This window comes from Puntigrus tetrazona, chromosome 4 (assembly GCF_018831695.1).
Source record: "Puntigrus tetrazona isolate hp1 chromosome 4, ASM1883169v1, whole genome shotgun sequence".
Lineage (NCBI taxonomy): Eukaryota > Metazoa > Chordata > Actinopteri > Cypriniformes > Cyprinidae > Puntigrus > Puntigrus tetrazona.
In genome coordinates this window covers 11,617,271-11,635,443 of record NC_056702.1, presented here as the reverse complement: position 1 = coordinate 11,635,443, position 18,173 = coordinate 11,617,271, and the positions used below count along the sequence as shown (strand labels likewise).

The following is an 18,173-nucleotide window of genomic DNA, read 5'->3' as shown; positions in this document are numbered from 1 at the left end:
TGTTCTACTGACGCAAAAATAATTTATTTTAAAGAATATTGGTTACAAAACCACTGACGGTAGCTTTTGATTTAAATAGTATAAGAAAAAATACTATACCATCAACTGTTTGGTTATAAAGATGCTTTATAATATTTCCTTTGGGTAAAATATATAGTTAATAGTTAAAAAATTGTCAGTATACTGTATATTTACCATATCATTCTAAACCTTTCTATTCACGGACCAAAAGTGTTTAGTTGTTTTGTCTATACAATGAAAGTGGGGTGCTGATTTTCACTGTACAGACAAAAAAAAGTTAATGTCACGGTCACCTCAAAGTGGGACTGCATTATGAATAAAATTCTTGCTTTCGCTGTCAAAGGAATAATCTTGGTCACCTTTAACTATTGTTTTTGTGGGTATAATTAATTCTTTTAAATAGGAAAAAGGGCAAGAATCTTCCCCTGGCAGTTTCTGGGACCAACAGAAGGCAGCTTAGTTCGAGCTGTAATTTCTACACAATTAACGATAGACAATGAACCTTTTTGGCTCACAAAACTTTGAAAATGTGATTGCAACTTGAGAATAAACTCCATCCTTCATTCTGAGGATCAGGCAGTCTACCGCTTGCTCTCACTTGCCTGGTGTTCACGAGCTCAGTCTAATAGTTCATTCTCGAGGCAACGTGGTCCATTTTCATCTTTTCTCTGCTTCTTTGACCACCTTTGTCCTCTTTAACTCCACCACACTCTATTTCAAAAGGTCTATTCTCTCCCTCTTGAACCGTTGTTAGATCCTTGGTCTTAGCATTATCGCCTCTTCTGTTCTCATTACTCTCTTGAAGCCTTTTTTTTCCCCCCGTATCTGTTCATTTTCTCCTGCGGATGCTCATGGCTGTTCTTGGGCTGAGAGCTCACCAAAGCTCTCTCGAGCACCATCTCTGCCTCTCTGGCGTCCCGCCATGCTGGACTGAGAGATAACCGAGCGGGGACTTCACTAAGAATGAACTGCACCCGCCGATAGCACTGTTTATTCGCACGCGCCGTCTGCGTTGTTTTCGCATTCGGTTCATGCAAATTGGCTAACGGATAAATGCACCCACAACATCTGTGTTGAGCGCAATCCGCGCCCCACGGTTCATTACCGCAGGTTGCTTCAGAGAGCTCGATTGTGAAGGATGCAGCAGTTCTGGCACACTTTACAGCATCACCCCACCACTGCAATACAGCCACTGTTTGCCTCATTAAAATGTCTGTGCTTTACTACACCACATGTCGGGATATGAGCCCTGTGATAAGTCTTTTCTACATCATTTGATCTGTTATTGCTGCCGCGATCACTAGAAAACACACAAGTATCTGCTTTTAATGAAATCCCGTTCTTCCATTATTTATTTATTTTTCTGATAATCTCTTGCATTTATTTTAATGGGTTTAGATTGTAAGATCCAAATGATTTTAAAACATTTAACATTTTCCTGCGTGTTGGAAACCATTGAGTGTTCTGTCCCACTAAACCCCAAAAACTATTTTTTTGATATATTATAATGCATTTATTGTAATTTATTGGGGTCAGCAAAGGTACTGCAAGAGGCATGTGGACTGATTTAGTAATATATATTAACAATGTGTTCTATATATATATATATATATATATATATATATATATATATATATATATATATATATATATATATATATATATATATATAATATAATTTTTTTTTTTTTTATTAATGGAAAGAAACAATCGAATGTGAATCTCCCTTGAAAGAATTGGTGGTGGATATGAATGTAGATAAAAAAACTAGATCGTCAGCGCTGGTTTGGAATGGAAGTAGACTGCTCAATATGTCATAAAGTCTTATGGTAATAGCTCAGGTCTCCAGAATTAAGTTCGCCTCCGATAAATCTCTCTTTGCTCTGGCAGGCGTAAATGTTGTAAGTTATTACTGATATTAACTGGAGCCTTCTAATGCGTCCCTCTGCATTTGCCAAGTCACAAACCTGTGGTTAATGCTGCAAGTAATAACAATAGCCCATTTTGCATTATTAGAGCGCATCTGCTACATTGCCACATTTCATAACTTCATTTCTGGTAGTCATTGGTAACTGTTGTATACTCGTATATATGCATTAGTGATGTATAATGATAATTACATTATCGAGGTTAATCACATCCAGAATAAAAGTTTGTTTATACATATATGTATATGTGTGTGTACTATATATATATATATATATATATATATATATATATATATATATATATATATATATATATATATATATATATATATATATATATATATATATATATATATATATACACACACACATACAGCATAGATTTTGAAAATATTTACTTGTATGTGTATTTATATTCATAGAAATTAGAAATGTTTTGAAAATATGGACGCAACACATTTTTCTTAAATATATAAATGCATGAGTGTGCATTTATATATAAATAATAAATATTATGAGCTATGAAAAGTATGCAAATATATTTTCCCCTGCTCCTACATGAATCAGACCTCTATAGAACACATTACGCATTGCTTTAATAATATTACTTTAGTTTTTATCTTCGCTGTATGGAAGTTAATGATTTCTGTTCGCATTTCCATGACAACTCATTTTTCTCAACCTCCAGAGTAAATCATGAAATATGCACAATCTCTAGGTCGAAATCCATCACGCACAATACCAGCGTGCACCTAATTATGCATATTATCTTCTATAATCTATGAGGTTTTAAATTATTCATTCCGGGCTTTAATTTTAATTAGGTTAAGCCCGTAAGCGACACAGTCATATATATATATTTTTGTCGAGGGTTTATATTCCATGTAAATGTAGTCTATTAAAAGACTCTATCAGGTGAGGGTAGCAAATAAATAATGGCTCTGGTGCTAATTAAGTCAACTTACAAAAAAAAAAAAAAAAATCAATCATTATTTCATAACTTGAACGTTATTTCATTTCACTGCAACCGAAAACAGATACACAGAATAAAAATGATTTAAAGTACATGAGGAATGAAAGCAGAAAGTGCTGATAGTAGTGGGCTCAGAACAGAAGTGCTGTGTTCCCTTCCCCAGACACCTATACACAAGGGGGTTTACTTTCCAAAACTGGCTTCACACACACACACACACTTTACTTTGCCTTTCCCTGACTGCTGATGCCCATTCAGTTCTGCTTACGTAATTATCCTGTGTGTTTTCAGCGGTGGCCTTCTAAGCAAAGTTTAGAAGTCGTCATCAAAAATGCTCCGATACGTCAAAAAAAATGCATGTCTTGACACACAGAAATCAATGCCATTACAGCAAGAAGTGAAGTTAGCATCCCATTGGCGAGGGAGAGAATTACAGTTCGCTCAATGTGTTATAACTGGTTTCTGTGTTTTAGTCAGCTCGGTCTCGTACAAATATGTACCTCCGTGCGCTTTTTGACCGTTTTTTCACACCCTACTTGTTTCACGGCAGTTTGTCCACTGAGTGACGCTAAAACAGGTTCAATACATGAACCCTGGCACATTTTTATCAGCCGTGCCATTTCAACTTCTTTTCGCGCAGATTTGAGCTGTTTTGTCGAACTGTATGGTTACACGGGATTCGAACCGGAGCTCCTCGTCTCTCAAATAAACCACCTAACAAACCTACCGTCTACGAAAACCCGTAGAGACGGAGCTGGATATGTGGGACGCTAACGTCCAAAAGCATCCGTTTTCAAATCTCCCGGCAAATCAGTTCAGAGTTTTAGTGCCTCTAGTGTTATGTAGTAGTGATGTGTACTAAAAAGTGTGTTTGTGGTGGGTTTTTAGCGAAGAAAGAACAGTCAGAAATCTTTTTGCCGGCACCCCGGGCTTTTACACTGTCATTTCTAAAGCCGTCTTTAACGTTTCGCCCTGCTTGCGTGATTTAATGTGCTAACCATAGAGGTCAGTTTATCCTTCTCATCTGAGCCATAGCGGCTCTTCGGCCTCCACTAGGTGAGAGATTTCTCTGCTCCACAGAGCATCAGCCTTGTAATTTATTCTGACAGCACGCTGATACGCTTGCTAATGGCCTGTGGTCTGGCTCAGACAAACTCAATCCATTATTATGTATTGATTGACAAGGACACTGAGAAGAAGGGCATCGTGTGGGTTTGGAAAGAAGCTGGTTTACAATGTGTGCTGTGAGGCGCTGTTCTGTTGGGCAACGTTTACGCTTTTCTTATCTTTTAGGCTCAAATCGTTGCCACAAGGGGTGCTGCGCTGAGTATAATTGTTTTGCCGGGTGAGATGGTTCAAATTAGTTGAATGTTGACATATTTATAGTTAGCTAGCTGAATTTAGCCTAGTTTGTTAATACCTTTGGCTTGGCGTTGTTGGCCTTTCGAATGAGCTTTAGGATTAGTAACGCAACAATGAACATTAAGTAAGTGACGCTCATATAGTCCTATTATATAAGTGCAATCAGAAATAAAAAATGTGCTATTAACTATTCTCTATTTACATTTTAAATTAATAATTTGGCGCAATGCACTTAGTGTACGTACACATCTGTACTTATTTAAAAATAAATAAATAAACCAAAACTCTTACACAGAGACTTTTCTATGAAACACGTTTTTTTCTGTATTAAAAATAGTGCTGCAAAATGATTTATGGTGATTTAAATTTTGATTACAGAATATACCGTGTAAATCTTTCATGTACATATAGACATACATTTATATATTAACAAAAACAATAATATATATATATATATGTATATATATGTATGTGTATATATATATATATATATATATATATATATATATATATATATATATATAATATTTTATTTAGTTATTATTTTTTAATAAAATGTGTATATATATATATATATATATATATATATATATATATATATATATATATATATATATATATATATATATATGTGTGTGTGTGTGTGTGTATGTATGTATGTATGTGTGTGTATATATATGTGTAAGAAAAGTTTAGTTCAGCTTGTAAAATAAATTCTAAAATAAAAAATGTATTGATATATTGATAACTCCTAACATGCTAAGCACTGATATATCACCTGGTGCCTAAAACACTATGTGTACAGTATACGCTCGTAGAATGTCCTAGAAGTTGTGGTTTCGGCTTCATCAGTGAGAAGTTTTGAGGAATGATTCAGGGAGGAGGCAGATAGGACACACAAGGGCACATGGGCACTTTGATCGCGGCTGTGGCTTCAGCAGCAGGTTTTATCAGCGATGGACTAGATGCATCGTGAGGCCCAGGTTCTACACATCAAACAAACCAGGAATGACCGTCACTGACACATACATAATATCAAAGGGTCTGGGAGAGATGAGCAAAGCATGAAACTGTCTGAAGACGGTCTCCCCTCGGACCTGCTGCTGCTGCAACAAAAGCAGAGGCTCAGATTGCCTTTCAAGTACTAACATGTAGGTAATATAAAGTGCAAGCTGACGCATATCCAATCGCTCCTCGGTCTCTCGTGGTGTTTATTTTTATGCATGATTTTCCGTGGGCTTCTTATGATTTTCTCGTAATGGTATTGATACAAAAAAACGGCCTTCACACGTACATACTGTAAAGAAACATTGTTTTATGCTGATGAACAGTGATGGTACGGCATGATTATTAGGCGAGAAGATACCAAAGCTGTTTTATGTGATTTGCCTCTGGCTACATACAGAAGTACAATTCAAAATGCGTGAAGAACGTACGAACCGTGTCTGTGTGAGCTGGAATAATGCGCTGATAATCATTCATCCTTTTCTTTTCATATTTTATTCAGAGTTTCTCCTCCATCGACAGCTTTTGTGGCACAGAAAATTATTTATCCTTGGGGGGGAAAAAAAGCTAAAATATAGTATAGTAAAAATTAAAAAGCACAGAGACACTGAGATGTTTCACTGAGCTGGTGTTCAATATACAGTACAATTGTGAAATATTATTACAATTATAAATAAATGTGTGTGTGTGTGTGTATATGTATATATATATATATATATATATATATATATATATATATATTTCTTTTAGATAAAAATACTGATTTGGTGGCATTTTTTCCCGATTATAAGACTAATAAAAAGTTCAAAAGAGCAGCATTTATTTGAAATAAAATATGAAAATCACCTGGAGTGGTTATCAATGTTTGCATAAAATTATTATTTATTTCATAATATGTGTGTGTTGTTGTTGATGAATGATAATAATTTACAGCTGTTTTACTTTAAAATCTTTATTAATATAAACAGAATTTTTTATCTAAAGTTAAGCATTTTATTTACAGAAAAAAAATAAATGTAGTAAATCTGTGATAATGACCTTTGGATAAGATCAAACAAACAAACCGAGGCTGGAAAACAAAAAAAAATAATAATGATGGTAAATGTGCTTCTGATAGGATGATGTTCAGATATGTTACTGGAAAAGCTACTGCAATTGTTTTTTTTCCCCTCCACGTTTGGTTGTTTACATGCTTTGGTCTGTAATCCTCTGTTGCCATGCACATGTTCTTTTTCTTACAGACAACAAAGCTTTCAGAAAGAGCGGTGCAGTCAGAGATCACCGTGTTCTTGTATTTCCTCTCTGCCTCAGGTCCACAGATGCGTTTATGGGTCCACGTCTTAAGCTCTCGGCCATATTCACCGCCGTCAGTCTTTTCACCTCGATTCTTTAGAGACTCCGAAGTCTCTTTCTTTACCCGTTCCTAATTATGCTCGCGTCGTGCGTAATTAAACACGCCCGCGTTTGAAGAAAGAACCACAGAAAGGTGAAGCAGGAGATAGATGGCGATAATAAACCCAATGTAGCTCCGGTGCTCGGGAAAAGCAGAATTAAACGGGAAGCACAAATTGAAGAGCTCGAAATGAAAACCAAATTAATTTCACCCTAACCTCCGCTTGACTGTGATAACCCTAGATAACGACAGACGCTATTACATCGCTTTTAGCTATTTATTCCAAAGCCGATGTCCAAGTTTCCGCGCCGGTTTCAGGACACACGTCCTCTGAGATCTCTGGCAGCCGTTGCTGGTATTTTTAAACCTCTGTTTACAAAGAAAACGCATTTGGCTGTCGCTTGTTTGGGCTCGATGCGTTATTGTTTTTTTCAATCGTGTCAGGATGGAGTATTTTTACATTTTCGCGATCATTCTCATTCGTAGACGAAGACGAGCGCACATTACTTGTCCTACGCACGTTTACAGATTCACAATTAGCGCTCTGTCATGTCGTCTCGCGCTTGACTCGAATCATGCGCGTCAGCTACAAGACCATTATCCTCGAAGACGGCAGCTACGGCGCGATCCCAAAAATTCGCTTCTTGCACCAGCTCAGCCCAGCTGTACAAGAATTAATTCTAGACAGTGTCACCAAACAACAAGGATGCGCCCGCGTCGGTTTTTGTGGGGGGGAGGAGAGCAGAAAAATAGTTTGCAGAGACGTGGGCAGCAGTGAGCTGACACTTTGATGGCTTGTTGGGTATTTTTTTTTTCCTAATTGACTTCACTTCCCACTGCCTCGCCCTCCATTAGAGCTGCTTAGTCTCACGGTTTCAGTAGGTATTGCTCAATGCTTTTCTCATTAGATGGCGCACACGCTTGGAGGCTTGGTCGACCAGTTTTTTTGTACAATGAGGTTTTAAGGCTTACTGTAGCATCTGAGACTTTTTGCGTACAGTAGTGAGCACTGCTTTGTGAAGCTTCGAAACCTCTGTGAACCGTTTAATTCGAAACAGTGGTTCACCAAAGTCGCGTGGCTTCAGTAAATGAGGTTTTGTTACGTCGCAGCTGTTTCGAAAATACTATGGTTTGCTGTTTGGGGGGCGATCTCTGTGAATCATGAGAATTCATTGAGATAGCCCCCCAGTGGAGAACCATTTTACTTTTAATCTCAGATCAGTCTCATCAATTGTTCGTGTAATTAAAAGGATGAGTAGTAGTTAACGGAGTCTTACTGGCCTGGCCTGGTATTTTATTATTTTAATTGGATTGAATGTGTTATACTTTCAAAAATAAACGAACACACACAAAATAAAATTGCATTAGGTTTGTAAAGCTGTTCTTATGCATGTTCTCGTTGCATTTGTACATTTTTTTACCAGCAGTTGTCACCAGTTCGTGGTGCTTAGAGCACATCGCTTCGTTTTCATTTTGCGAAATAATTGGTTCATTTTATTTACAATTTTTTCAAATGTTTGGTGTGCACCCAGGCTCAGTTCATACATCATTTACAATACAGACCTCTGGGACCTTGGTATCAATAATAATTTTATGTAAATATGTCACTTAGTAACCTTTTTTTTAAATGCATTCATATTTGGTTGACACGTTAATAAAATAATCGGACAACATTCCTAACCCTAATGGGCTTCTCATTAATATTTATACTAGTGATATTAATCGATTGATTTAAATAACATGAAAAAAAAAATAGTTTGTAAAAGTTTGAATAATTTACGGTGTATACGGTTGTGCTCGTAAATGTGCAGAATATGAAAAATGGTAATCATTTTAATAAAATAACTGGCGTCAATAATTGTTTTAATACTGTCCTGAATAAGCTATTTCACAGAACAGATGTTTATATATTCTCCACAAGACAAAAGAACAACCCCGTTCAAAAGTTTTCATACCCTTGAATCTTAAAACCGATTGTAATAATTGTTTATAAGTCCCTTGTTGGTCTCGAGCAGTCCAACTGGCCTGCTGCTCTTCAGAAAAACCCTCCACATTCTTTGGTCTTCCAACATTTTCTGCGCTTTCCAACAGTGACTTTATAATATTGAGATCCATCTTTTCACATGGAGGTCAATCGGGGACTCATACATAACTATTACATAAGGTGAAAATATTTAGTGATGCCCAAAAGCTGGGGGTATAAACCTTTTGAACTGGATGATCCGGGTAAACTGTACTTTCCAAGTTTCCAAAAATACGAATTTGTACCTTTTATTAGTTCACACAACCCTTGTGTGTACGATTTAACGGTATCACGGTATGATCTTTATTCTTATTGCACTTTACAACATTTTAAAAAGCAGAATGACTTTAAGACTCTTTAATGAATTCGAGAACTAAAGAAGGCTAATCTGTGATCACGATAGCAACAGATAAACAAAGCTAATCCCATGCCAACCTTTCACTGGGGTTAACTCGACGCTAAAAGCAGCGCGGATCTTCACAGAATTTGTTGATGCTAGCGAATAGCAACGTCAGCGCGGGCTTTCAATCATCCATTTAGAATGAGAAATGTGGTCAGCATGGGCACGCATTCTTAGCCAAGATTAGCTAATAGTCGCTAAGTGAAGCGGCAAGCGAGAGCCAGTTTTCCTACGGCTGCGCTAATGACATTAACTCCAGATACACAAGCTAATCAATCCACTAAAGACTTTGGCCAAGCCATCAACCACAATTAAGAGACGACAAACTCCATCCAGTGTGTGCTGATGCATTTTTTAAATATCATAATTAGTTTGAGCCATACGTTTTGAAAGTGACTTTGAGTGGAAATTAGCAGGCCCGATGTGCTCATCAGTACGCCGCGGAGATCAAGTCGGAGAGGATTAAAGCGTGCGTGTTAATGGAGCACGGGTATTTTTAACCGCTAAGTGCTAATCTCTAACGCTGGATTTCTGATACGTGACTAGCTGAGGACCGAATTATGCTGCATGTTGGAGTTCAAGGCTATTATGGCTAGTTGAACAAAGCTTGTTTGCGATTTTATTACTTTGCAATTCATTCTAGTGCTCGTGTGGTGGACGGCTGACACGGTACGCTACGTACTGCTCACTGGTTTTAGAAATGGCTAGTCCTTGAGTTTCAAGTGCGCTGCTGAGTGCGTGTTTGCGCTGTGGTTAAGCAAGCACCGTTGATATTACGGGTTTGTAATTAAGATTAGGGCTTTGAACAAACCTATGACCTTGAAAGGATGGGTGTCTGTGTAAAGAAAATCATTGGGGTCATACCTATAGAAAGTATACTCACCAGTGTACTCCATGCCATCAAACGTTTGGGATCAGATAATGTTTTTATGCTTTGGAAGAGGTCTCGTATGCAACATGCATAACGATGCATTAATCGTATCAAAAATACAGTAAAACAGTAATATTGTGAAATATTATTACTATCATTAAAATAGGTGTGTTGTAGTTTGGTATATTTTTAAACGTAATTTACTCCTGTTATGGCGAAGCTGAGTTTTCATTACTCCGGTCTTTAGTGTCACGTGAACTTTCAGAAATTGTAATATTAAATATTTTTAATATGCTGATTGGCTGCTCAGAAGCATTTCCCAACTGTTCTGCTACTTTGTGTGTGTGTATGTATGTGTGTGTATATATATATATAACATTTTTGGTAACAATGTAAAAGCGTATCTCTCTCAGTTTTGGTAAATTTTCAATGCAACTATGCTTAATATGCCGTATTAAAGCTTTAAAAATCTTACTGAAGCCAAACCTTTGAATAATAATGTTTCAATATATGTTTAAATAAAAAATAAAATAAAAAACAAATAATATTATTCAATGAAAGAATACATTTCCATGTTATTTTGTATTTGTTTGAGACATTAAATTATTTAATTACATTTTATTTCATATATATATATATATATATATGGCAAGAAAAAGTTTGAACTTTGTTTTCTGTCGCTGCTAGTTAAATTCCAATGTAATTTCCCTGAATAATGTCATTCTGTCAGGTACACATGCGTGCACACATTCTCACACAATGAACAAAGGTGACACACTTTTCCTGGAGCTCATTTAATTTTTGCTGTTTGTGTCGGTATGAACCCACACCTACGTCTTCCTCTGTTTATCTTCCCTGTTCTCACTCGTTTTCCCCACAGCGCACGATAGTTAAACATAGTTAGTGCTGAAACGGGCACATCTGGGTCCCAAAGCGTCTCATCATTACTGTCGCTGATTTCTCTGTATCTCTTCATTGGTTTTCCAGGTAAAGCACCCCACTGTCCAAACGGCACGAGCAGCAATAACATCTGCTCCCCGCGGAGCCTAGGTGAACCATGCATGGCATCAAACATTCATACTTCCCTCAAGGGACGGCAGTCGATTTCTGAGAGATGGGTCTCCAGGATGAACTTCTGAGAAAACCCAGCCACCAGCCAATTACGGTGATTACCGATTCGGTTTTTGTGAGGTGAGGAGCGTGACGCCTTTCATACCGTAATGTCTTTCATCTACCTGTTCCTGGGCTCTTGAATTTAAATGGCATTTGATGTTGCGTCTTATATAAGTCTACCGAAAAACGAAAATTCAATTTAAAACTATAATTTACCATTTGAATGAGGCTGATTGGACGCTTATAAATGCAATTGTTAAGAGTTAAACTCGATAAATGAAACACCTGGGCCATGAACCAGGCTTCTGTTTGAGTTGGATATAAAAAATGCGTTTTAAAACCCTTTTTTAAAGACCCTACAAAAGAGTTCAACGATGCTAATGCATCGTGATTGGATATTTTTTCATTTCGAAAGCCACATCCTTCGTTTAATTAGCTTTGGCTTTTAATTAATATTGCTATTTGCTAATGCTAGTTGGTGGGCGATGGCCTGGTATCTGTATTATAATGTAAATGAAACAAAATCCAAAAACAGACGTGTCCTGAACTCCAGTTTTGATTACAACGGGGTTTTAATATTAAAATGGCTGTCAAATATGCCACGAATCCCACTGTAGGTTCTCATTTCTTCTCTCTCTTTCCACTTTCTGAGCCGTCATTGATGTCGCTCGACTGCGTCTTGTGGTTTAGATCAAACAGATGTTTCCTGTCCTCAGTCAAGTCAGCTGCTCACACTTAACTCCAAAGAGGCACTTTTAATTATAGCATCCTCTCATTTATAGCTGCCAATCATGTTCTACACCACAGGCTTGTTATATGTTATGAAGATAAGGATTACAAACATAAATCACAGCATAGCGATGCGCCAAAAATGCATTTCATTAGCGAAAAAGAGAAAGAATAAGTATTTGTGGTGTTTGTAAATAAATAAAGAAACATAAAGTGAGTTCGAATCATGTGCATGACGCTCATATCCGACCCAAAAAATAACAGATACTTGCTGTATTTCATATAGTGCATCCAATTTTAGGATTTCTAATATAATCACATGTCACCTGCTGTCTCTCAGCATAAAGAAATACGAGGGGAAAAAAGCGCCTCGTTTTCTCACTCCCACTAGTGCAAGATTCGTCTGCTCTCGGATGTGATTCACACGTGTGCTAAATAAAGATTAAATATTTTCAGGAAACTGTGAAATAACCATTACCTTTTTTTTTTAATGTTGGCATAATGCTGAAACCATCAGACAATTAAAAATGAGAGGAAAAAAATAATTTAGTTGAATTAATTGAGTTCATGAGGTTAACCTAATAATTAGAATTGAAATTAAAAAGTTTTTTAAGTTACTGATACAGTTTTTGTTTAGCATGCAGGAGAACACTTTTATTATATATATATATATATATATATATATATATATATATATATATATATATATATATATATATATATATAAAAATAATCAATTATTTGTTATCTTTTATCCATGGAAGAAAATATAAATGCACAATTTATTTATTTTTTATCTGAATACATTTGACAATGCAATTATCAAAAAGAGGAAGAAGAAAAAACAAACAGTCTGCCTTCAAAAAAATAAAAGTACTTCTGGCCACATTGGAAGCTTTTGGAAGTCTATCATGTCGTTCTAAACCCCTAAGAAAATAAAATCAACCACTTTAGCATAGTGCCATTTAACAGATGGTGTGGAGGGGTCAAATTGTTTTTCCTTGTATACAAAAAGTAATTTTGTAGCTTCGTAAAAAATTGCAGATAATTTTAATTTTAATCACCTCGCTGTGTTTCTGGATCTTGATCGTGTTCATTGCATTGCTGTCTATGGCAGGGTGCTGTATATACTGTAGGACCTCAACCATCCCTAAGAACCACCGAAGAACCATTTTTTATATTAAGGCAGGAAATTGCGATATCATATGATTCTCGTATATATCCATGATCCTCGTTTACCTCAGTACTTGTTTGCAAGTGAATGCAGAGAAGAGTAAAGCATCTGTTACACCAGAATGCAGCAGATAACCGGAGGTATGGAGCAAGCAGAGAGACGGATAGAAGAGTGGGCGTTTTATTGGAGGCCAAGAGTGAACTGAATGAGTCAGTCATTTAGTACGAAGTACAATCCGTTATCAACTCTCCATTCACAAGCTGCCCCGCGCTGCCCCGTGCTTCCATTCCTGCCTCTGTGAAGCTCATAACCCTCGGCCGTTAATGGTCACTACGCATGTGTGCGCCCGTATGTTACGCGATTTCACGATCGCTCTCAGAAGCGACAAATCCGTCGTCGTACCCCGGACGAGCCATTCAGCCCTCGGCTACTGAGCCTCGTGAAGTTTCGCGAGTGTCGATGACGGGTTTCGTTTGCAGCGTATCGTTTACCATTTCGATTTTAACTTCTGGTCGGCTCCATTAACACGTCTTTTGCTTTGTACTAGGACATTCGCACCGCGGGTCTTCACAGTTGTCGTCTTCTGCTTGGTAATTGTCAATGCAGTGCTGTCTGAATGTAACAGATTACAGTCTGGCGTGACCCGCTAGGGCCACCAGCGCTGACTGCGCTCCTTCGAGGCGGTGAGAAGTAAACAGTGACAACATTAGTTTCTCGTTACCCACATACATGCTGTTCTGAGGAGAGCTTCACCCGATCAATGAGCCGTTAGAAATCCAAAATGGGCTTTTCATATCTAACCGCTAATCCTAGTTTCGATCTCATAAAGGCTGTTTAGACGGTCCTGCGAAACATCTATTGGGAGCTCACCTGTATGAGAAGGTTTCAAAAAACACAAATGGTTTCTTAATGTCTTTATAGCTCTTTCCGATTTGCCCGAACATCAATCGGTCCTTACTTCCCCAAAGCGTCAGTATCAAAACGGTATCACAGCATACCTTATTCAATTTACTTATGCCATTCCAGACCTGTATGGCTTACTTTCTTCTGTAACGCATTAGTATAGAAACCAATTCTCACTGTCAACTACTTGCTTATTATTAAACATATTTGCTCTTTATTAGTACTCAAGCAGAAATTCTGAGCCTACCCAATTGTTTAAATGTAACAACTACCTTACTAAATATTAATAAGCGGCCAATTAAGAGCTCCTAGTAAATTGTGCCCTGTTCAGTAAAACTGGCCCTCAATGGTTTTTTAATGATGAGAATCGGACCTTAAAATAAAGTGTGCCCCTTTCTTCCATAAAAACCAGAATAAAAGTCAATTCCTGTCAGATCTTCCCCATCTGCCTTGGCTCTCAAATCTTATTTGCACTTTCAAATTCAAACTTGGCACCATAGGCGACTCTAGACCTATTTAAACTTCAGCCCCCCCTAAAATTCTGCGGTTAAGCTTCCGGCGTCCTTAAAAATCTGATTATGTAATCTTTTTTTTTTTTTTTCCCACATTCGCTGAAAGCAGCGGCTGCAGCAAAGCTATTTGAGGTTATTCCCCTCTGAAAGTGCAACCGAATTTACCGTCATTACTAATAAACATCTACTGACAAATGCCATTTTAATTGGTTCATTAAAAAATTGTCAGTCAACCAGGCTGTAAACTTGCGAATCATACTTTGGGCAAGATATTTAATGATCTGATCTACAACATCTCGTATCCAGGATCATAAGTAGAAAACCCAGAAGACATACAAGAGCCAAATGCATTTTTGAACCAATGGCATCATGCTCATGTCAAATATACGTACATATTTATATATATATATATATATATATATATATATATATATATATATATATATATATATTTATATATATATATATTTATATATATTTACTCCTGTTTAGATTAGATTCGATAATTAATTAATATAAACACTATAAAATGAATGATGATGATAATAATTATATATGACTATATATTTAAGCGTATAACTAATTAATGTTGGCCTTTTTGCATACAAGCGATCATATATAACGCATTTTTTCGAGCTCGACTGCCTTTGATTGCCGTGTTTTGTTTCATTGCATGACGCAGAGCTGCCCGGACGTCCTGTTAAACGTCTCCTTTCGTATTCCATTGAAGTGGAAAATGGCACAAGGGTGAGTAAATAATGACAGAACCGTCCTCTATAAACAGCGACGGTAAGTAACGCAGAGGCTCGCAAGGCCATCGCGCGTCATTTTTCTCCGCCAGATACACGCGAGCCAGCCCTGACAGTAATTTGTCCACAACCGTGAGTTACTTTCAAAACTCACCTGAAGTCCCCGAGGCCAGGCACAAAAATAGACAACCCCTGTCTTTTTGCTTTCTGAGAAAAAAATAAAATAAAATTACATGTTTACAGAGCACTCGGCATTTTGAGAAATTTGGCTGGATATGTTTAGAACATTTTCTCCTGCGGTGCATCCAACGGTAAAAACCGATAGGCAGAGCGCGCGCACACACACACACACACACACACACACACGTTAAGCGAGGGTGGTCACTCACTCCTGAAATGCATCAAACTAAATGGAGCCCTGGAGCTTTTAAACTTGTTGACGCTGTCAGGAATACAAATGAAACGGGGGGAAAAAACTGAACCGAAAGAAGTGAGCTGGAATGAAGTAAATATTAGCATACAGGGCGATATATGTTCTTACTGCTGACTCTACTCTTGCGGTCCTTTGAAGCCAAAGCCTTCAGATGAAAGCGGCGTGTGCAGATGCAGTTCACACGTCTTCAGCTCTCTCATCTGCTCATTTCATAGATTCTACTTCCCGTTAAAAATAAGCCTTCGGAGCACAACATATCCAAGCCCGACTCTCAGAGGCCATTAAACAACATGAAATTACTACTAGAAGCATCTATCAAAAAATATTAAGGACGCATTCAGCGGTGGTCAGCTGGGGAAGATAAACTGACTAAGCCTATCTGTTGTTGTTGTCGTTTTTTTTCCTTTCGCAGAAGAAAAAAGACGTGTCCAGTGCTCGAGCTGATTTTCTGTTTAATTTAGGGATAACAACAAAGTGGTGTGCATGATTTATTTATTTAAATAGTCTTGTCCACTGTGGATTCATTGCATGGCTGGCGGGTTTGATTTTGCAAAGTGTTTTCCTACAAGTAGGATGCACCAAAAAGACTACTCAGTGGTGATCAAACGGATGGCAATGTAAACTAAGGGGTTTATTACACAGTGTTTTAATTAATGCTTGAAATCTTACGAACTGTGTTTATTTGTGTTGTTAAAGAAAAAGACTGAGAACACATAAATAATATGAGGTTTATATGTATATAAAATATGTAATTAGTCTACGCATTATTGAAAGTACATTTTATTTAGAATTGAAATATTTATATTATCGTCCAAAATACAGTAAATAATAATAGAAAATAAATAAATAAAAGGTAAAGGTAATGTGATAGCCAGCTCAGTCTTTAGTGTCACATGATCCTTCAAAAATAATGTTATTAATTTTTGATATAATAATATTATATTAAAAATGCCTTTCATGACACTTTTGATCACTTCCTAAAAGTATTAATTGCTTTATAAAAAATGAACAGTGCTGTGTTAAAAGTATGATAATATGCTTTTCTTTTTTGACATGGTGCCATATAAAATTCAAAAACCTTAAAGAAATATGTCACATATATATATATATATATATATATATATATATATATATATATATATATATATATATATATATATATATATATATATATATATATATATAATTATATTATATATATGTATTAAAATATGCCAAGTGCAGCCAGAACCACAAGATATGCCAAAATGTGTTTGTTTGGACTTCACAGGTTGACTTCCATCCTTGCATGAATCACACCCCTGGCTCTTGGCTACACCCTACCCGGGAAACCTCCGAATGATGCACAGTCACTCACTCACCTGCTGCCAGCTGCATCCACCCACAGATCTTATACACAGTGGCTGTACTGCAGAAGAAGAAGAAGGCGAAGCAGCCGATGCAGGAGAGGACCAGTACCATGGACATCCCGATGAAGAAGGACGCGGCTTTGAAGGCGCTAGACGGGATGGAGCCAAACTCCGTGAAGCTCCCCTGGCACTTCAGGTCCCGGGACATCCCGCTCCCTATGCAGTAGTGAAAGAGGCCGAAGTAGCCGGCCTGCGGCGTGTCCATGCCGTCCCCGATCCAATAGGGCTGAACGAAACATACCACGTTAACGATGGCGAAGAGGATGGTGAAGATGGCCCACAGGACCCCGATGGCTCGAGAGTTCCTGACATAGTTGGTCTGGTAGATCTTGGCCGCCTCCGTGGCTGGGAGCATCGCTGCAGGCGTCCCAGGGATCATAGGTGGATTCAGTACTTTATGGATTCAAATAGGACTCAGGTCCCCTACGATTGATTGGGTTCGGCCTCTGGATTCAGTTCTCAGGCCTAGATCCTATCTGGACCGAATCTAGATTTGGGTTCCGTCTGGATTTAGTTTGGGGTTTTAACGAGTCTGAATTCCGGTCCGATCTGGATCGAATCTAGATTAAGGTTCCAGCTGGATTCAGTCCAGATGCAGGTCCTTTGCGGATGTTAAATCCCGTTTGGATCGATACTGGATTCTGCCTTGATCCGGATGAAGCCTGCATCTAGGTGAAAACTGGATTCTTGGATGCGCCGTGCGTTCGCACCGCGCTCGGCTCTTCCGTGGATTCGGTCTGGATTCAGGTGGTTTCTGGATTCAGCTCAGATTTAGGTCCTCAATCTGGATTCAGCTCCTGTCTGGGTCGACTCTACTTTCATGGATCCCAGCCTGCATTTAGTTTGGACTTCGGTCCACTGCGGGGTTCGATCCGGACGCGGTCCTCTCTGGACGGTGCCACCTAAAAACTCGAGCACGGACGGAACGGCTCACAGATGTCGCGACAGACTAAGCAGTTTTAGCGCCAGATGTCACGGTGATTCGTTCAGCGCGGATGTGGCAGTCTGTCCGTGACTCCAACGATGTTCTCTTCCAGCTCTCTTCTCATTCAGCCTCTACGCATCCGCATCGCCCAGCCAAGCGATCTCATTAAGGTGAATAATCGCACTCGGGACGGCGAAAATAATGACTAAACCCATACGAAGACGCAGCTCGTATGAAGAAGACGCATTCC

The 18,173-nt window shown here is 38.0% G+C and overlaps 2 protein-coding genes and 1 long non-coding RNA gene across 6 annotated transcripts in view; 2 read left to right on the top strand and 1 right to left on the bottom strand.

Moving 5' to 3' along the window:
* The window catches only part of LOC122343274, a 29,974-nt gene extending 12,980 nt beyond the window's left edge, over positions 1 to 16,994 (top strand). The window contains exons 4-6 of the long non-coding RNA XR_006250738.1: positions 10,964 to 11,167; positions 15,090 to 15,154; positions 16,860 to 16,994. This is a non-coding gene — a long non-coding RNA (uncharacterized LOC122343274). The remainder of the gene's footprint in view (positions 1 to 10,963; positions 11,168 to 15,089; positions 15,155 to 16,859) is intronic.
* lhfpl3 (LHFPL tetraspan subfamily member 3) overlaps positions 1 to 17,383 on the bottom strand; it is a 34,698-nt gene extending 17,315 nt beyond the window's left edge. For both annotated transcript variants that reach the window (XM_043237648.1, XM_043237647.1), the window contains exon 1: positions 16,951 to 17,383. In XM_043237648.1, coding sequence (XP_043093583.1) covers positions 16,951 to 17,377 — 427 coding nt within the window. In that variant the 5' untranslated portion in view covers positions 17,378 to 17,383. The remainder of the gene's footprint in view (positions 1 to 16,950) is intronic.
* Positions 17,384 to 17,954: 571 nt separating this feature from the next.
* Positions 17,955 to 18,173, top strand: part of orc5 (origin recognition complex, subunit 5) — a 10,180-nt gene continuing 9,961 nt past the window's right edge. For 2 of the 3 annotated variants that reach the window (XM_043237643.1, XM_043237641.1), the window contains exon 1: positions 18,068 to 18,173. This exon is cut by the window's right edge and continues 32 nt beyond it. In XM_043237643.1, coding sequence (XP_043093578.1) covers positions 18,125 to 18,173 — 49 coding nt within the window. In that variant the 5' untranslated portion in view covers positions 18,068 to 18,124. The other variant, XM_043237642.1, reaches the window with a different exon arrangement.